At 34.0% G+C, this 17552-nt stretch overlaps 1 protein-coding gene across 1 annotated transcript in view; it reads left to right on the forward strand.

Moving 5' to 3' along the window:
• LOC143236625 (uncharacterized) overlaps positions 1-17552 on the forward strand; it is a 78862-nt gene that overhangs the window by 3880 nt on the left and 57430 nt on the right. Inside the window, 3 exon segments of the mRNA XM_076474961.1 lie at positions 2537-2630; positions 3004-3088; positions 4906-5072. Coding sequence (XP_076331076.1) covers positions 2537-2630; positions 3004-3088; positions 4906-5072 — 346 coding nt within the window.

Genomic DNA, 17552 nt, shown 5'->3' on the forward strand with positions numbered 1-17552 from the left:
TTATTCTGAAGGGCCTAAGCTCTAAAGTGTGACGAGGCCAAAATTTTGAAAATTTGTCATAAAAGCAATTACACATGTAGGCCTAATGTTCATTCAGACTTATGTTACATAAAGAGTGGCATGAGTATAATGTTATATTACGAAGATAAGTTGATAACAGTTTGAGGTATATTTATAATAATTTGAGAGACCTATATTATTGTTACCCTCAATTAAAGCTTTCTGTTGTTGTTTTTAAATCATGTCAATTATATAGAAGCAGAATGAAAAATATTAAATAATAATAGATTGAATTCTTGTAGTAGTAGTAGTGGAAACTTTCCATAATGTTAGTCCTTCAGAATATTAGTATGTCTCCAGGGTGATAAGAATTATAAAATGGAGATTGATAAAAGCCTCAGACATTTAGCTACATGTTTAGAATTGGTGAAAAGATCAAATAAGGTTTGGGGAACTATGTACAAAAATGTTGAGTTCAGGACTGTTGAGGTTATCATTACATTTTACAAAAAAATTTGCTAAGTCTCAATTTGAGTATTATGATACATTTTGTTCCCATTATTACAGAACTTCATTTTAAGTATTATGTTAAGTATTCATCCCATTATTGCAGAATTAAGTGGAAAAAGTCCAGATACAGACTACAAAAAGTTTTCTTAGTTTAAAGACTCAAAGGTTTTAGCTTGTTTCCAATGGAGTATAGAAAAACCAGAGGAAACTTGTTTTGTATTTTCATCATTGTGAGAGGCTTGGTCAAAATACCTGTGGTAGATTTGAAGGAGTAGGGGAATGATTAGATTTAATCATAGATCATTAGAATATATTTGGGAGCAAGGGGATTTGTCTGAGGACTTAATATTAGAGAGGTATACAAATGACTTATTTCTTAGATTTATGTTAACAGAACTAGGGAGAAGAAAGTATTTTTTGTGATGTGAGTACTGTAATAATTTAGTTTTCATCTTACTGTCAACAATCATTGTTATAGACAATATTAAAAGAAAGATAATTTTACCAGGGGTAGAAATTAACTCTTTCTAATGGCAGTAAACTTTTGCACCAAATTTAAAATTAAACAGCAAATTATAATATGTGGTGGTTACATAAGAAATACTATAATGTATATTGCATATTAATGTATAAATAGTTAGTTAATATTGATGATTGTTATATGATTCATTTTTGCTTAAAATATTCATTACTATTTCAATTTCAGTAAAAACATGAATTTACAAAGTAAAAGCAACAGTTAGTATACATTTCAGACAGAAGGTGGTAAGTTTTGTTATGAACTTGTCAGTTCTAATTTGCTCAAATTGTTATTATTTGACACCCCTTTTTTATTCCTGTTTATTTTGCTTAAATGACATTTTGGCTGTTATGGTGAGTTGACTTCCCCCCATAGATACTTTGAAAATGTTTCTCTGTTTTTAACAGTATGATACATTATATACATTACAATGTAAAATTACTTTCAGAAAGCTTGCTATTTGGTCATTTTAAACTTTTATGACAAGAAAGAGTGTGTGCGTTTTCTTATAGCAAAGCTACATTGAGCAATCTGCTGAGCCCACCGAGGGGAATCAAAACCCTGATTTTAGCATTATAAATTCAAAGACTTACCAGTGTACCAGCAGGGATGACAAGCAAGACAAACTTATTTTCAAAACCACTTTTAGTTGCAATGCAACAAGTTGAAGATGAGTTTTGAAAGTATGGACCAATTAGATATTTTTAAGTGACTGTAAAGTGCTGTCACCTTTCATGGACAAATTGTTTCTTCAAAAGATTGATAATTCCATGGCTAGTACCTTTTACACTTTATGTTATTTTAATTGATACAACATTTGTTTTAATCAAAATATCATTCAAAACAAATAATACATACAGTACATTGATTGATTTGCATTTTGGATTACTATGTGCTTTAGTGTGAGGGACAGTGATGTTTATTAACTTATTTTACAGTAGTTGAACATATTTGAAATGCTGTTTTGCAGATAGCAAAGTGAAGGATTCTATTTAGGTCAAGCAAGTTTCTTTTTGACACAGTTTTTTTAAATATCTTTAACATTTTTGGAATTAATATCAGACAAATAATTGGATTATCACCAGGTTCACCAATATATTTTCTTTTCTGTGACATTTCACCTATAATAGGTGATGTGGAGAAATATAATGGTACTGTAAGATCACAGACAAAGATTGCAATCTAAATCTTATTTTCTTAATGTTTAGGCCACTACAAAATTATACAATTTGTGGAAACTACTTTTGTTAGAGAATGTATGTGAAAGTTATAAGTAATACCAAGCATATTTGATCAATTATAATCATGAAATCATTTAAACCATATGTTATAAAGGTTACCCAAATTATATTTTGCTTTGCTTATCTATTCTGTTAAGATGAACATATTGAAGTGTCTGGTAACACTGAATAGATGATTTATTTATGAACAAAGCTAGTAAAAATATTTGCTTCCAGGCAGTTGATGAGTTGAATGTGTAAAGTGAACTATTTTATTTCTTATCAGCTTTATTGAATACCATTTGAGCTGCTTTAACATGGCTGAGAGTGAACAAAATGCTCAGAAAAATGGAGCACAGAAACCAGGTGGTAAGGTTTTGGTGAGTAGACATTTGTTCATTTTTAATACTTGTGAGTGCTTTGTTGTGGTTTGATATTTAGTGTTTGCTAATACTGATACTTTTCAATTTTATATGCTGATTAAATCAAGGAGATGAAAAGGTTATTCAGTATTGCTTTATTTATTCAATTTTTCACCTTTCTTTGGGTTTTAGGGTTAGCTGAAGCCAGTTTAAAGGATTCAAACTTAAACGTTTTTCACTGAAGTTAAATAAAAATAAAGGTCGGACCAATTTTTTATTTTTTTGGCATTAAAACAGTTATACAGTTACAAGTATAATTAGCTTTTAAATAACACTTGCACTTTTATTTGTATGTTAGTAAAACTTCTTAAACTAAAATTGTTTGGTATAGTTGGAGGAGATGAGTCATGAGAATCTAGTGAAACAATGCAAGAAGCAGTTGATACTACTACAAAAAACGAAGAATAAATGTGATGGTATGTTGACTTTGTATTCTTACAATATACTTGCCCTGATTACATAAACTATGAATTTGTTATTGTTAAGGTTAGTTTTACTGCATAAATATTGTGAATAGTAGTTTGTTATAATAGATATTGTTGTGAGGATGCAGCATCAGTAATTTTTGGAAATGTTGCTTATGCTCAAATTCAGAATTTATTTGTGTTTATATGTTTTCCTAGTTATTTAAAGCTGGTCAAATGGCTACCACTAAAAGTATACATCCTTCCTCATTGGTATTTCAAAATTAACTTATTAACATTTGTTTGTAATTACAGTTATTTTACTCAGACTAATGCACAGTGATGTTTTACATGTACAAGCAAATTTTAACAGTTTGTATTTAATATTGGAGTGGGTTCTTTTGTTTTATGTTTTGAAGTAAAAGGTATTGTATATTTTTCTTCTTAATTTTGTATATTAGAGTTGGTTATTTTACAAGTTTTTAAAGTACTAAGTGCTAAAATTGGTGTGTTAAAAATTGCTTTTTTACTGCTCATAATAAAATTTTCACATTTGTGCATTCAGGACATAGTCTTCTGATGTTTAGAGTGTCAAAGGAAATATTATTGTGTAGCATAAAGTCTGTGATAAAAAAATTTCAAGCTAATTTATGTTTGTTTTATTAGTGATCTTAAGATGCAATTAAGAAAGTCAAAATAAAAAATTATGATGCTCATAGAAAAACATTCTAGTATACTGAACATTTAATGAAGTTAACCCCTGTTTCATACCTTTTTTCCCTAAGTATATTCCAAAGAACATCTTTTTTTTTAAATATACATGTAAGCAAAGTGAAATGAAATATCTATTAATGGTTTATTTTAATTTTTATTATATGAAAACCAGTATATGGAAGATTTTTTTTATTGTAAACTATGTATGATATTAAGTACAAGTAAAGTGTAAAGGAAATAATATATCTAGGTTTATATGCATGAAATACCATATATATGCAGGAAATAATTACACAACAAAAGACAAATAGGTAAAAATTTATAAAGTCTGTAACAGAAGGATATGAAATCCTGTAAAATGAATATTTTTGAAAGGTGGACCTTTCTTTTTGCAGGAGCAAACTAAACATTCCAAGTTTGCTTCTGAAGAAGAAAGGTCAACCTTTTTTTTTTCTTTTTGAAAATGCTGGGGTTATAAGGTTTCATATCATTGTGTTAAACTGATTTTTTTTAACCTACATGTTTTCTTAACATCATTAATATCAAGTATATTAACATTTAAGTCGATGTTTGATGGGGTATGATAGATTCAAAAGTGAGAAAAAATCTGCTTTCTCTTCAGATTTTCTTCTCATTAGCATCTTGTTTTTTTTTTTTTATTAGAAGTAGACTACAAGTAGATGTTTTGACATCTACTGGTGGAATGTGGAAGTGGTATTAAATGTATTTTCTGTCTCTCATCTAGTTTATTCAGGTGAAAACTTTTAGGTTACATGTAACCTGATTCAATACAGTTTAATAACTGTTTACAGTACTACTTGGTCCAGATATACTCAGGATAATCAGAGAAACAATAATATTTTTTCATCATGACCAGTAAAAGCATCGAAGTAAAGTATTTTTTTATGACTCAATTTCTAATAGTTGTAATACATTTAAGTTATGTTATAGGTATAAAAGTGTTTATAAACTGACATGAAGTAAAAACTTAAAAAAAAAATGTCATGCAAGAATTATTATGAAACATGAAATTGTACAGACTTCACTGAATAGTTTTTTTTATACATGCATATTGTGTGAGTACAAATGAGTTCTTTTTGGGTGCTGTATTTCAGAGTTAACAAAATCATGTAAAGACTTAGAAAAACAACGAGATGACTTAATGTGCAAACTCAGAGAAGAAAATTCAGAGTCAACATCTTATGTTGAATGCAGAACTATGTTGGAAAATTCTGATCTTCAATGTAAAGAAAGGAGCCATGTGGAAGAACAAGAGATTAAGGTATGTACCCATCGTGTATGTATCGCAGAGAAATGGCAGTATTTGAAATTTAGGATTTAATTGCAATAAATACAAAGATTAAGTATTCTTTAAAGCTCCAATTGTATTGATAAAGTAAAACAAAATGCTTTTGAATTCTACTATATTTGTTTAGGCTAGCTTCTGAAGGTAATGGCTCTTATATTGAATCCAAATGCTTGCTTAAGTAAATGTAGTTGAGCATGTATGTATCTCCATTATTCTCTGAGTGAAAACAAGATTTTATGATTTATTGGGGGAGATTCATGCTTTATGTACAAAATATATTTTTGGTTGTGGTATTTTGGATATTATTGCACAGAGTTTATAAAATGTGAAAGCTGTACCATGTATTTATAGTTATTAAACTGTTAAGGGATTTGCCTAGGCTAGTCGTATATGAACGTATAATTTTGAATGAAACTGATGGCTGTGTGTGGTATCTCAGTGACTGCAAGGTTATACACAAGTGGGTTAAATCTATTCTACAACATAATATCCATCAATCACCTGTAATACAAAAAAACATTTTGAGTCAAATGGTAAAAAAAATAATAATCAACTCTCAAAACCTGTAACTGTATTGTAAGCATTTGTAAACAAACCAAGAAATTCACACACAAAACCTTAACATATAAACACTGTTGTCTGAGATGGGAATCTGAGGGATGACAGATCCATTCCCCAAATACTTTTCCTTTATGATGTATCATACTATATACTCCACTCTCTCTTACACACTTGGTGACATTGCCTGTATTACCCTACTCCTCATTATATTTTTGGATAGTTTAATGCAATATAAAACAACTTCCCATGCATACATTTTTGTTAGGGTTAATTGTATAGATTTGTTAACTGTTTCCATACCAAGCATATTAACTTTACAGCTGTTCAAGAATATCTAAAAGATACAAAATTAATGTGGTAGAATGGAATTTAGGTGGTTTTATGTTTTTCATTAAATTTCAAGTATTTTTTGCATGTCTTTTTTGATGAAAGGAGCAGCCTTCTAAAAGTAGAAACTTGCATAAAGTGATGTGCATTGTAGTTGCAATGATGATTTCTCTGTTTAGGTGGCTAACTAAACAAAACATTTAAAGATAAATGTTAAGATGTTAAAATAGTGCAGAAGAGAGTCAGAAATAAATACCATTTAATATTTTGTTGGGCAGCTATGTAAATAATGATGTCAGTCACTTTTTTTTTCAAAAAATACAATGTGTTGAGACATATAATATTTTCCCTGATTACCTAATTTGGTGTTGAAATTGCTTCAACCCTATAATGGACGCTGTTAAGACATTAACCCTATTGTCATGGGTCAGAAGCCATGTCATCATGTTTGTGACTGATAAAAGCTTATTGAACTATTTTATGAATGTATGTCAGTAAGTTTGGCATCAAATTGTAGATTCTAATTCAAATGTTAGTATCATACATTAGTTAATTTCTCAATTTTTAAAGTAAATATTTAGAAAAAAAATGTTAAGTATTGACTCATGTGTGTCTTGTGGTACTTTGAATGCAGTGTTGGTTCAAATTACATGTTTGTGATGTCCAAATACAAAGTGCAGTGCTTATGAATTACTGATATTGATAAGCTAGAATATAAGATAAGAACCTTCCATTTTTTTCTGCTTTGTGAAATATTACTATATGTGTACATTGAAACAACCAAAGTGGCCCTGACCACCTGTCCAGTTTTTAAACATATCTTCTTATACACACATTCTTTGGCCAATTATACATGTATAATCAATCAAAAGCTCAGAGTGGTCCCCTAGTGATTGTCTTAGATTTTTTAAAGTATGTGGGTGTCAAACTTTCTTTTTTCTTTTCATGCTAGATTTTGAGCATTACCCACAAACAATTTAACATTATAATAATGTTACAAGAACATAATCTGTAACTGACATTAATGTTACCAGGTAACTAAACCATAGTGTAACCAATGAAAGATTTTTGGGTTAGCAGAACAGTATATGTTGATGCTACTATGTAACACTGAATTAACCAATGAATTTGCATGAAAAATGACGCCAATTGTTGCGCTAATTTCGTTATTTATTTTCCATGTAATAGAATCAGTTAATATCTTCATGTTCCCTAGTGTTCTCTGTAGTTGCTCTCTGCCTACCTTTGGCTAGATGCACTTGAAAAAAAAAACCCTACAAATAATCTATAATTACCACAAATAGTAATTATTAATATATTATCATTGTTATTACATTGTCATTATATGTGGCTAAATATTCAGCATCCATAGTTTTTATGTAAGTTGTACAAGAATAGTAAATTAGCTAGGTTGAATAAAGTAAAAAACAACAATATCAAATGTATAATATTTTGTTTTCAATAAAAGTACAACTTAATTCTATTCATTTTCCTTACATAATGTAAATGTGCAGATTAATTAACTTGTAAGTGCTTCTCCTGGTGAGAGGCAATATTCAGCATCTGGTCTTGTCCTTGACATCTTTTATATTAACTGTGGCATAGGATTTTTTAGCAGTTTCTGTTAAAAGAAATAAAGGAAAATATTAACATACAGTGTCACACATATATATGCTAATCATATTTATGGCAACAGAATACTTTGAGCCCTGAGCACATCTGGCAGTTATTTTAGGATAAGTAGTTCTATTTCAAACCCATATGAAATTGTGCTAGCCACAAATGTCAGTAAGATACTGATAACACTGGAAAAAGGGACAGTTACAGGAATTACAGCTGATTCAAAATGTGTCAAGTAGGCAAGTCATGCAGAGAATTGTACAAAAGTGATCCATACACCTTCTAGGATATGCTTTTATTTGTCATTTTATGATAAATGTAGACTTACCTAGAATTCCAGTAATTAATGGAGACATACAATATTTCAGCTATGTTATCTGAATATCACACTTTTGCTGGTGTACTAAATTTTGGTGGGCTGTGCCTGATATCAGCTCTACAAATTCTACAGTGTGGCTGTAATTAGTTGGCTTCTCATGATGTGTGAATGGGCTTGGGGAAAGGGAGGGAGAGCATATTGTTACCAGGTGGGAAATTGAGGTGTCAAAGATTTATCATCCATTTATTTTATATTTTCAGCAGTAGAAATGTAATATTATAGATTTTCCAGCAGCATGTGTTATATATAAGATACAGTCATCCTGATATAGAATTTCTACAAGTTATCCATTGTCATATTTATTTATTTGTTAAGTATGTACAAACAGATGACAATGGAGTTGTATATGTATGTTTAATATGCCAAATTAATTGAAAAGTTTACAAGCCAAATGTTTTTCAATACATGTTGGTTTTGAAGTGCTTTAGTTAGACCAAATCATATAAACATCAAGAAGTTGAAATGTACTGCAATATAAAGTATTCTAAAAATGTTTTAAAAACGTTTCTAAAATGTCCTAGAAAAATATTCAAATAACATCATGCAAAATGTTTTCTTGATGTTATTTAAAACAAATATACAATTTGTAAAGAATGTTATGAAAATGTTTTGTTTGCTGAGTGGAGATAATGTTACCAGAATGTTATTATGATGTTTGGTGGTAACGTTTTATATATGTGAAGATTGAAATAAGCTATGTGTAACATTATGGTTATTACCTCTTTACTGGGTTAGTGTGCTCGAAATTTCATATTTTTTTTAGACCCAAATGCAGTTTAGTCATTAAGATTGATAAATTATTGTGGAATTCTCTGGTATTGATAATAGTAATTTATGATTTTTGGTTATTTTAAAATGTGTACATAAAACCTGAAATAAAATTTTGTTTCACATCCTTCACATGTGAAATTTGATAAGGCTTAGCAACCTATAACAGGCAAAAATTAGCACAAAGTTCATAACCAGAAGATAAAAATGTTTGCTAAACTGCTTTATTTACTTTTCTATGGTTTAAGAACTTGTTTGTAAAATGTAACAATGTTTATACATATATAATGTATAATAACAGAAATTTGACTATATTTTACAAAATACCAGTTCATTAAAACACGATGAAGCCAAGTCAGTTTTATATTTTTTGATGTGGTAACGTGTAATATCAGCAAGGCATGGCTAAATGGCCAGTTTAATAAATATAAATATACATAAATGTATAATGTTATGAGATTTAAGCCATTTTTCTAAACATTTATGTCTGTGTTATAATTTGTAGTCATTCTAGAATGAAATAAAGCATAATTTACATGTATTTCTTAATTTTTTTTATTATGGTTGCAAGCTCGATCAGGTTCACACAACCCTTACAGAGATACACCAGTCAAAATAGCAAATAAATTATAATGTTTTTTTTCTAAAACAAAAAAAATTGAGTTTTTGGTTATAAATATTTTGCTTGTGAAATAAAAATTTTGTAATGCAGAAAGTAATTTTAATCTTAAAATCAAAATTGTTTTTCCTGTTAGATAGTCAATGTTCAAAAAGGCAAGAGAAAAACATTACTAAAGAAACCTGAAAATTAATAAAAACTGAAAATTTGTACATAAGAAAGGCTTATAATGTTTACTTATAATATGCAAAACTTCATTAAAATAGGCTTACTAATGTAAGATTTATGGTATGAAAACTATGAAAAGCACAAAATGATTACAAGGTCAGTCACAATGACCAGTTCTATGCTGAAAGAGCTAAAGTGACTTATGTATTAGTAAATGAAAAATAGATAAGATCTTAAAGGTTTAGACTACTACAATATCAGAAGTGTTGTAAGTATGCTGGGAAACTGCTGTTTGAATTCTAATTTGTTGCATTTTACATATCTGCTATCATGCATGTGTAGACATGCACATTATTAAATACTTAAGTAATATAAGCAACACTGAGTAAATGTAGAAAATGTAAAATGAAGGATGGTTTTTAAATACTGAGTATTTACTTTGTATTTATTTATTGTTCAACAGATACCAAGGTGAAAATAATGTGTTTTGGCTATTTTTTTTAAACGATAAAAGATGTTGCTCTGTCTATTTGCAGCGTATTTTTAAGAATAAAATTCCAATATCTGTATATTTAATAGAACCTATACATTTTAATTCTATTGAAACATGATCCCCTTGGTGTGGATTCCTGTACGTGGTGAGGGGACCTCCCAGGGAAGGTTCTGTTCTTTCAGTTTACCTCCTTTGGGATCTAAACATCCACCCACGTGTTTGCCATGCATGGCGACCCATGAAGGGGAGGAGAGGATCCTGGTGGTTGAGGGGTCCAACCCTAACGCACCATTTTGGCCTTGAATTCCTGTAGACGGGCAGCCTTTGGGTGGCCCCCTTGGGTCAGTCGGCTGGTCCACTTGGGCTAGAGTCAACCAAGTACCAGTGTTGGAAGTTCTCAACAGGTGTTATAGACATTATGTCTGATGCTGGTGTTTGGGTATAGTACTCACGAAACCCTGGCGTTGCTGTAATGTCCTTGCATGACATTGTAGTGCGTTTCCTCGTAGGGCTCCATGGTGGGTGGGGTCAGTGGGTATCGAAATTTTTCTTTTTTTCTATGGATCCTCCAACAAGATTTTAAAATAAATTAGTGAAAAAACAGTCAATAGGTAAACAACCACGTCTTGAAGACTCTGAGCAGCAATCTTCAACATCTGAAACACCTGTACCCCATTTTCTTATATTACATTCTCTTTCAGAAAAACCTTTAGGGCAAATGTCTCCCTTGCTTATTCAGAAGGGACTAGAGGGACTTGCTGGCTCTCCAAAGACAGTAAAGAAGGTTCAATCTGAAGATATATTGGTTGAAACATCCACATCCCAACACAGTGAACTCCTCTTGAATTCAAAGGCAATTGGGGATGTACCTATTGAGGTTACCCCTTGAATTCATCACGAGGAGTTATTGTTGAGAGGGATTTGAAGAATAATCCCAGAGTCAGAGATTCTTGCTGGTCTCTCCACTCAAGGAGTTTCTGCAGTGAGGTGCATTTCCACTCGCAAAGATGGAGTTACACTGCCGACAGATATCCTCGTTTTGACATTTACATCATCACGTGCACCTGCCACCCTCAAGGCAGGTTATCGAATTTGCAGGGTAACATGTTTCCAATGTTAGAGGTTCGGCCACTCAAAGATGTCCTGTCGTGGTTCCCTGACATGTGGTGGCAAGGATCAAGATGCCTATGAGTGTCACACGGACCCACATTGTGTCAACTGCAATGGTTCCCACCCTTCCTACTTTCGTTCTTGCCCAAAATGGTTGGAGGAAAAAGAGATGTAGCGTTTGAAAACGACTCATAACATTAGTTATCTTGAGGCTCGGAAATTGCTGTCCGCCTCAGACATGTGCTGCTGCACTTCGTTCCACAACTGCAGCAGGAGTGCAGACAGATCTCTCTGTGCCTCCCAGAGAATCATTTTCAAAACAAATGAAAAGCCTTTTGACCTCCATGGTTAAAAAGGTTGATGAATCAACTTCTACACCCATCTTTGTTTTTTCCATACATTCCAACAAACCTCAAGATCCACATCCTTCGGTTTCAAATACAGGCATTTCTTCTGATACATCTTTTTCTCCCACCCCACGATGCAAAACAATCATTCGTTTGCGTCCTCAGTCACTGGAATTTCCTTCCAACAACAAAGACCTGCCCAATCGACTTAGGGCAGGATCCATAGAGGCCGATAGACCTCCTCCGAATAAGGACAGTAAGGAAAAAAGACGTGGTCGTAAACAGAAGGGTTCTCCAGCCACTTCGCCAACCCGTCATTAAAAATGGCCACCTTGATACAATGGAACTGTCAAGGTTTACATTCTAATCTGGATGATATCAAAACACTGATTGCTTCCTATCATCCTGTATGTCTTTCCTTACAAGAAACATTTCTAAAACCTGCTGATACAGTCACCATTCGGCAGTTTTCTCTGTACAGAAGTAACAGGCTGTGTGATGGATGAGTACATGGAGGGGTGGCACTATTGGTTGATCAGCATGTGCCCACCATGTCTTTGTCACTCAACACACCCTTGGAGGCTGTAGTCATCCGTGTTTCCTTGGGTCATACCATCACTGTTTGTTCTCTCTACCTGTCCCCTGGAGAGACTATGATCAATCAGACCTTGATGCTCTCGTTGAACAGTTGCCGTTTCCCTTTCTTATCCTGTGGGACTTTAATGGACATCATCCCCTCTGGGGAAGTGCTGCTATTGATATGAGGGGTCACTTTGTAGAGCGTATGCTCTCTGATCACAATCTTTCTCTTTTCAATTCTGGTTCTTCCACTTATTTTCATACACCTAGTCAGTCCTTTACCACTATTCATCTCTTGGTTTGCTCCCCTTCATTATTTTCCCATTTTTCATGGAGGGTTGACAATAATCTGCTAGGCAGTGATCATTTTCCTATACTTTTGAGAGACACTGGCTGTGGTCGATGCCACCCTACCCTGTGCCCCGGTGGAAGCTGGATCAAGCAGACTGGTCCACTTTCACTGCTCTCGTAGAACTTGATCCTGCCATCATGAATCAGCTATCAATAGAAGACTGTGTGGCAGCGTAACTGACTGTATTATACAAGCAGCTGCTCAGTGTATTCCTAAAACCTCGACACGTTTTCCATGATATCCTCGTCCGTGGTGGAATCCTACTTGCCACTTGGCATGGAAGGCTCAAAAACGGGCCTGGGATACATTCCGTAGATATCCACACATTTTCAAATCGCATCGCTTTCCAATGGGCCCGTGCACATGTTAGGTGGGTAAGACGTCAAAGCCAAATGGAATCTTGGATTAAGTTCACAACTACCATATCTTCTACTACCAGTTCTAAGGTCATATGGAACAGGATTCAAAAGGTCAGTGGGAACTACAATTCTGTCCCCCTCTCCATCTTACTGTGATGGCCAAGAGGTAGCTGATGTCAGGAGAATCGCCAATACTCTAGGTGAAAGCTTTTGCTGGGTATCTAGCACTTCTGCTTGTTCCTTCACCTTCTTGGCCATTAAGACTCAGGCAGAACATTTACCTCTTTCCTTTCGAACTGACTGTCTCTTTGACTATAATTGTCCCATTACACTGGTGGAACTGAAAATGGCCCTTCATCGGTCTGGCAGTACATCTGTTGGACCTGATAATGTACACTATGACATTTTGTGCTATCTCTCTCCTGCTTCTCTTGATATTCTTCTAATTGTTTTAACCAGATCTGGCAGGAGAATGTTTTTCTTGATGCCTGGCACCAGGCTATTATCTTACCTTTCTATAAACCGGGAAAGATCCCAAGATTCCTTCAAACTACTGTCCAATTGCTTTGACGAGCTGTCTCTGTAAGACCTTAGAGAGGATGGTTAATGCTCGTTTTGTTTGGCTCCTGGAATCAAACAACCTCCTCTTGCCCACCCAGTGTGGGTTCCGATGACAGCACTCCACCACGGAACATCGAATTTGACTTGAAACATCAATCAGAGAAGCCTTTCTCAAATGCCAACATCTTGTGTCAATATTCTCTGACATTGAGAAGGCTTATTACACAACATGGAGGTATGGCATTTTGCGAGACCTCCATATATATGGGTTACGTGGCCATTTACCCATGTTTATTAAAAAATTTTTAATGGACAAGAGATTCCAAGTTCGTGTGGGTTCGACACTTTCCCGTTCTTTTGTACAGGAACTTGGGGTCCCTCAGGGCTGTGTTTTGAGTGTCACACTTTTCAGTGTAAAGATAAATGCCATCACTGAACAACTCCCTCTCACTGTTGCAAATGGGCTCTATGTTGACGACTTTTACATCTCATGTCAGTTGTCGAACATGAGATATGTTGAGCGGCAACTACAAACTGCCTTCAATTGTGTACTGAAGTGGACTATGGCTAACAGCTTTAAGTTTTCTCTCTTTAAAACTGTTTGCATGCACTTTTGCCACCAACAACCCTGATCCTGAACTCTGTATCGGTGAAGTTTCGCTGCCAGTGGTCCCTGAGACCAAGTTCTTGGGGCTTATCTTTGATCGTAAGCTGACCTTTATACCACACATTAAGCAGCTACTGGCCAAATGTACAATAGCACTGAAAATCCTCCGTGTCCTCTACCACCAATTGGGGAGCAGATTGATGATCTATGTTGAGCATCTATCGTGCTCTTATTCATTCAAAACTTGACTATGGATCAATGGTCTATGGCTCTGCCAGACCCTCAGCCTTAAAGATGCTGGACCCAATCCATCATCAAGGACTTCAACTCTGCACTGGGGCTTTCCGCACCTCCCCAGTTCAGAGCTTATACGTGGAATCTCATGAACCTTCTCTGCACCTTTGCCGTTTGCAACTGTCTTTACTGTATTCTTCGAAACTTTGTTCCTTACCAAAGCATCCCACCTGGGGATGTTTTTTCCTTCCTCAGTGGGCCTAATTTTACAGAACAGATGATCTGCTATTGCTCCTTTTGGCCTTTGCATCCAGGTGCAATTGGATGAATTGGGTCTGTTCTTGGATAACATTGCAGAATCCACTGGTCAGCCCATCCCCCCATGGCTTATTACAGCCCCCAAATGTGACTTTTCTTTAAGTCATCTGAAAAAGGCAGATACTCCTGATTGGAAGTACCGTCTTTTATTTTCTGAACATCTTTCGAACAATCATTCCATTCCAATTTATACGGATGGTTCCAAATCAGGTAATTCTGTGGGCTCTGCCATGGTTTGTTGCTGTTTGGTGGTTGCATGCAGAATCCCCTCTACAGCTTCTGTGTTCACTGCTGAACTGTATGCCATATCTCTTGCCCTGGATCATATTGAAGCTGAGCAGTACTACGACTGCACTATTTATACTGACTCGCTTAGTTCTTTGCTGGCCTTGAAATCATTTCACATTGGCTCACACCCTGTTCTTGCTGATATTCAAAACCGACTGGCCCATTTCTTATTAACAACATCTACTTCTATCCAGTTTTTCTGGATACCAGGCGACGTTGGTATTCTCGGGAATGCGCTTGCAAACACAGCAGCTAAATCTATCTGCTCTGACACTATCACCACTTTACTTATTCCGTACATGGACTATGGTCCTGTATTCAAGGCTTGGCTCCATGCCAAGTGGCAGTCCACTTGGAGTGAGCAACGTAACAACAAGCTTTTTCAAATAAAACCCTATATTGGACTTTGGTTGTCTAGCTTCTGTAAGGTTCAGAAGGAGGAAGTTGTTCTAACTAGACTACGCATTGGTCACAGTTTTTTAACTCATCGTTTTCTTTTATCTGGAACTGATGCACCAGTGTGTAGTTTGTGTAATACTCAACTCACTGTAAGCCATATTTTACTTTCTTGCCATCGTTACGACTCTCAACAACGGCACTATTTTAAACATGTTCTGTCCCAGGGTTTGTCTGTAACGTTGGGCAGTGTTATGGGTGATGGTGACACTGTCCACCTTGATTAAAGTTTTTAGTTTTTTAATGGCCATTAATCTTTTTAACCTCATTTAAGTGTTTGATATTTATTCATTACACCTTTTTAATTGTGGTTTCCTTTTCAGAGTCTCAATCTCTCTAGTTCAATTTGACATTGGAAAATGGCCAGAACATTAAATAACTCAACACCAGGACTGGAAAGGCCAGCTTCAGGTGACTAACGAGGCTGTTTGAACTATTCGTTTGAACTACTCATTAGTCATCTTGGCGAGTTGTTATTACAATTTTGCTGCATGTCTTTTGACACTTTTATTACTTTACCTTTCGGTACTGGCCATAATGACACATAACTCGGAACCAGGACTGGAAAGACCAACTTTAGTTGACTGACGGTGGTTCTTGTACTTATCTGTTAGTCTTCCTGGCGGGTTATGATCACTACAATTGTGCTACAAGAAGTCCTTTACAACTTTGTAGACTGGATATCAACATTGGTTTTATGCTATTTTCTGTTTTTAATTGCTGTTTTGTTTTTACCTTTGTTTCTTTTATGAATTTTACTACATTTACTTTACTTTTATCTTTTTACAGGACATTTGGCTAATTTTTATTACGATTTTGCTACATGTCTTTTAACACTTTTCTTATTTTACCTTTTGATAATGGCTGTTATGACAACATAACCTGGAACCAGGATTGGAAAGGCCAACTTCAGGTGACTGACAGTGGTTCTTGTACTTACCTGTTAGTCTTCCTGGCAAGTATTGATCATTACCACTTTGCTAGAGAAAGTCCTTTACAACTTCTCTTACTCTGCTTTATCTCTTAACATTGTAGACTATGTGTCAACATTGGTTTTATGCTTTTTCTGTTTTTCAATGATGTTTTGTTTTACCTTCATTTCCTTTTATGTATTTTACTACATTTAATTTATTTTTACGTTTTTACTAGACATTTGGTGCAGATAGAATAGCTGCTTTGTGCCATAAAACACTAAATCAATCAATCAATGAAACATGATCTTTTGCAAACCAATAAGACTTCATGTATAGGGTTGATTCTTTCATTCTTAAATATTATAACAAATTATCCTGTAGATTTGTGAAGATATGCAACCTTTTTTTTCACGTGCTATCATAAACATTCAAGTTTTATTTATGCTCATTAACAGGTAGGAACAATGAAAAGCAGTGATCATTATAAGTGTTTATAGTAGAGGTCCAAAAGGCTTTCAAAAATAATGTAAATAAGATGCTAGGGATGGCATTTGTATCATCTCTACACCACAGCACAGCCAGGGTTAACAAGGGGCAGCTGTCTTGGGTACTGGGGTCTGTTGAGGGACCCAGTAATGAGATATTCCAAGGCTCAGTAGAAATGCATACTACTTAATGCATTAAAATGGCTACTTCATGAATTCATGAAGAAATTTGTTACCAAAATTTCTTTCATGAAAAGTCATCAAAAGTTAATATAGAATGAAAGTGGGGTCAAATGATGTTTTTGACTCTGGGAGTCTGGAATGGCTCTTGAAATTCCTGATAACAGTTACATAGTGTAGTAAAATGTTAAAAAAGATAGGATCAATTCATTTGTGATTGTGTAGTTGTTTATGTCACTGTATGTTAATTCCTGCCTGTGCTATTATGTAAGAATGATATAGTTGCATCCCAACTAACTTACTTGCATTGTTTTTGAAGGACTGGTATTAGCCTTTTCTTTAAGGATTAAGGAAATTGCTTTGTTAATTTCTGTATCGGTTGAGTGACTAATATAATAAGATATTTAAGTGTTTTTATAGAGTTACTTGTGTTTGCCAAGGAACTTCAATTTTTAGCATATTTCCTGCATTATTTATGAGAAGGTCAGCTTAGAGGTAATGGCTATGTACTGTCAAAAGCAGTTTTTCATGAAAAGGAATATGTGAAGAAAAATTTAACATGTAGTATTTTCAGAAAAAATTTATTGTTCTTTTATGAAATTTACTATTAAAAAAAACTTTTAAGTAATAAAAGTATGATGGTTGGGCTTCTTTTTTGTCTTTTCTAGTTTTGAGGATTCTTACTTTAAATATTTCAGTTCAAACTATGCACAAGAATGTTTAAACAT

The sequence above is a fragment of the Tachypleus tridentatus genome, chromosome 13 (genome assembly GCF_004210375.1).
Source record: "Tachypleus tridentatus isolate NWPU-2018 chromosome 13, ASM421037v1, whole genome shotgun sequence".
NCBI classification, from domain to species: Eukaryota; Metazoa; Arthropoda; class Merostomata; order Xiphosura; family Limulidae; genus Tachypleus; species Tachypleus tridentatus.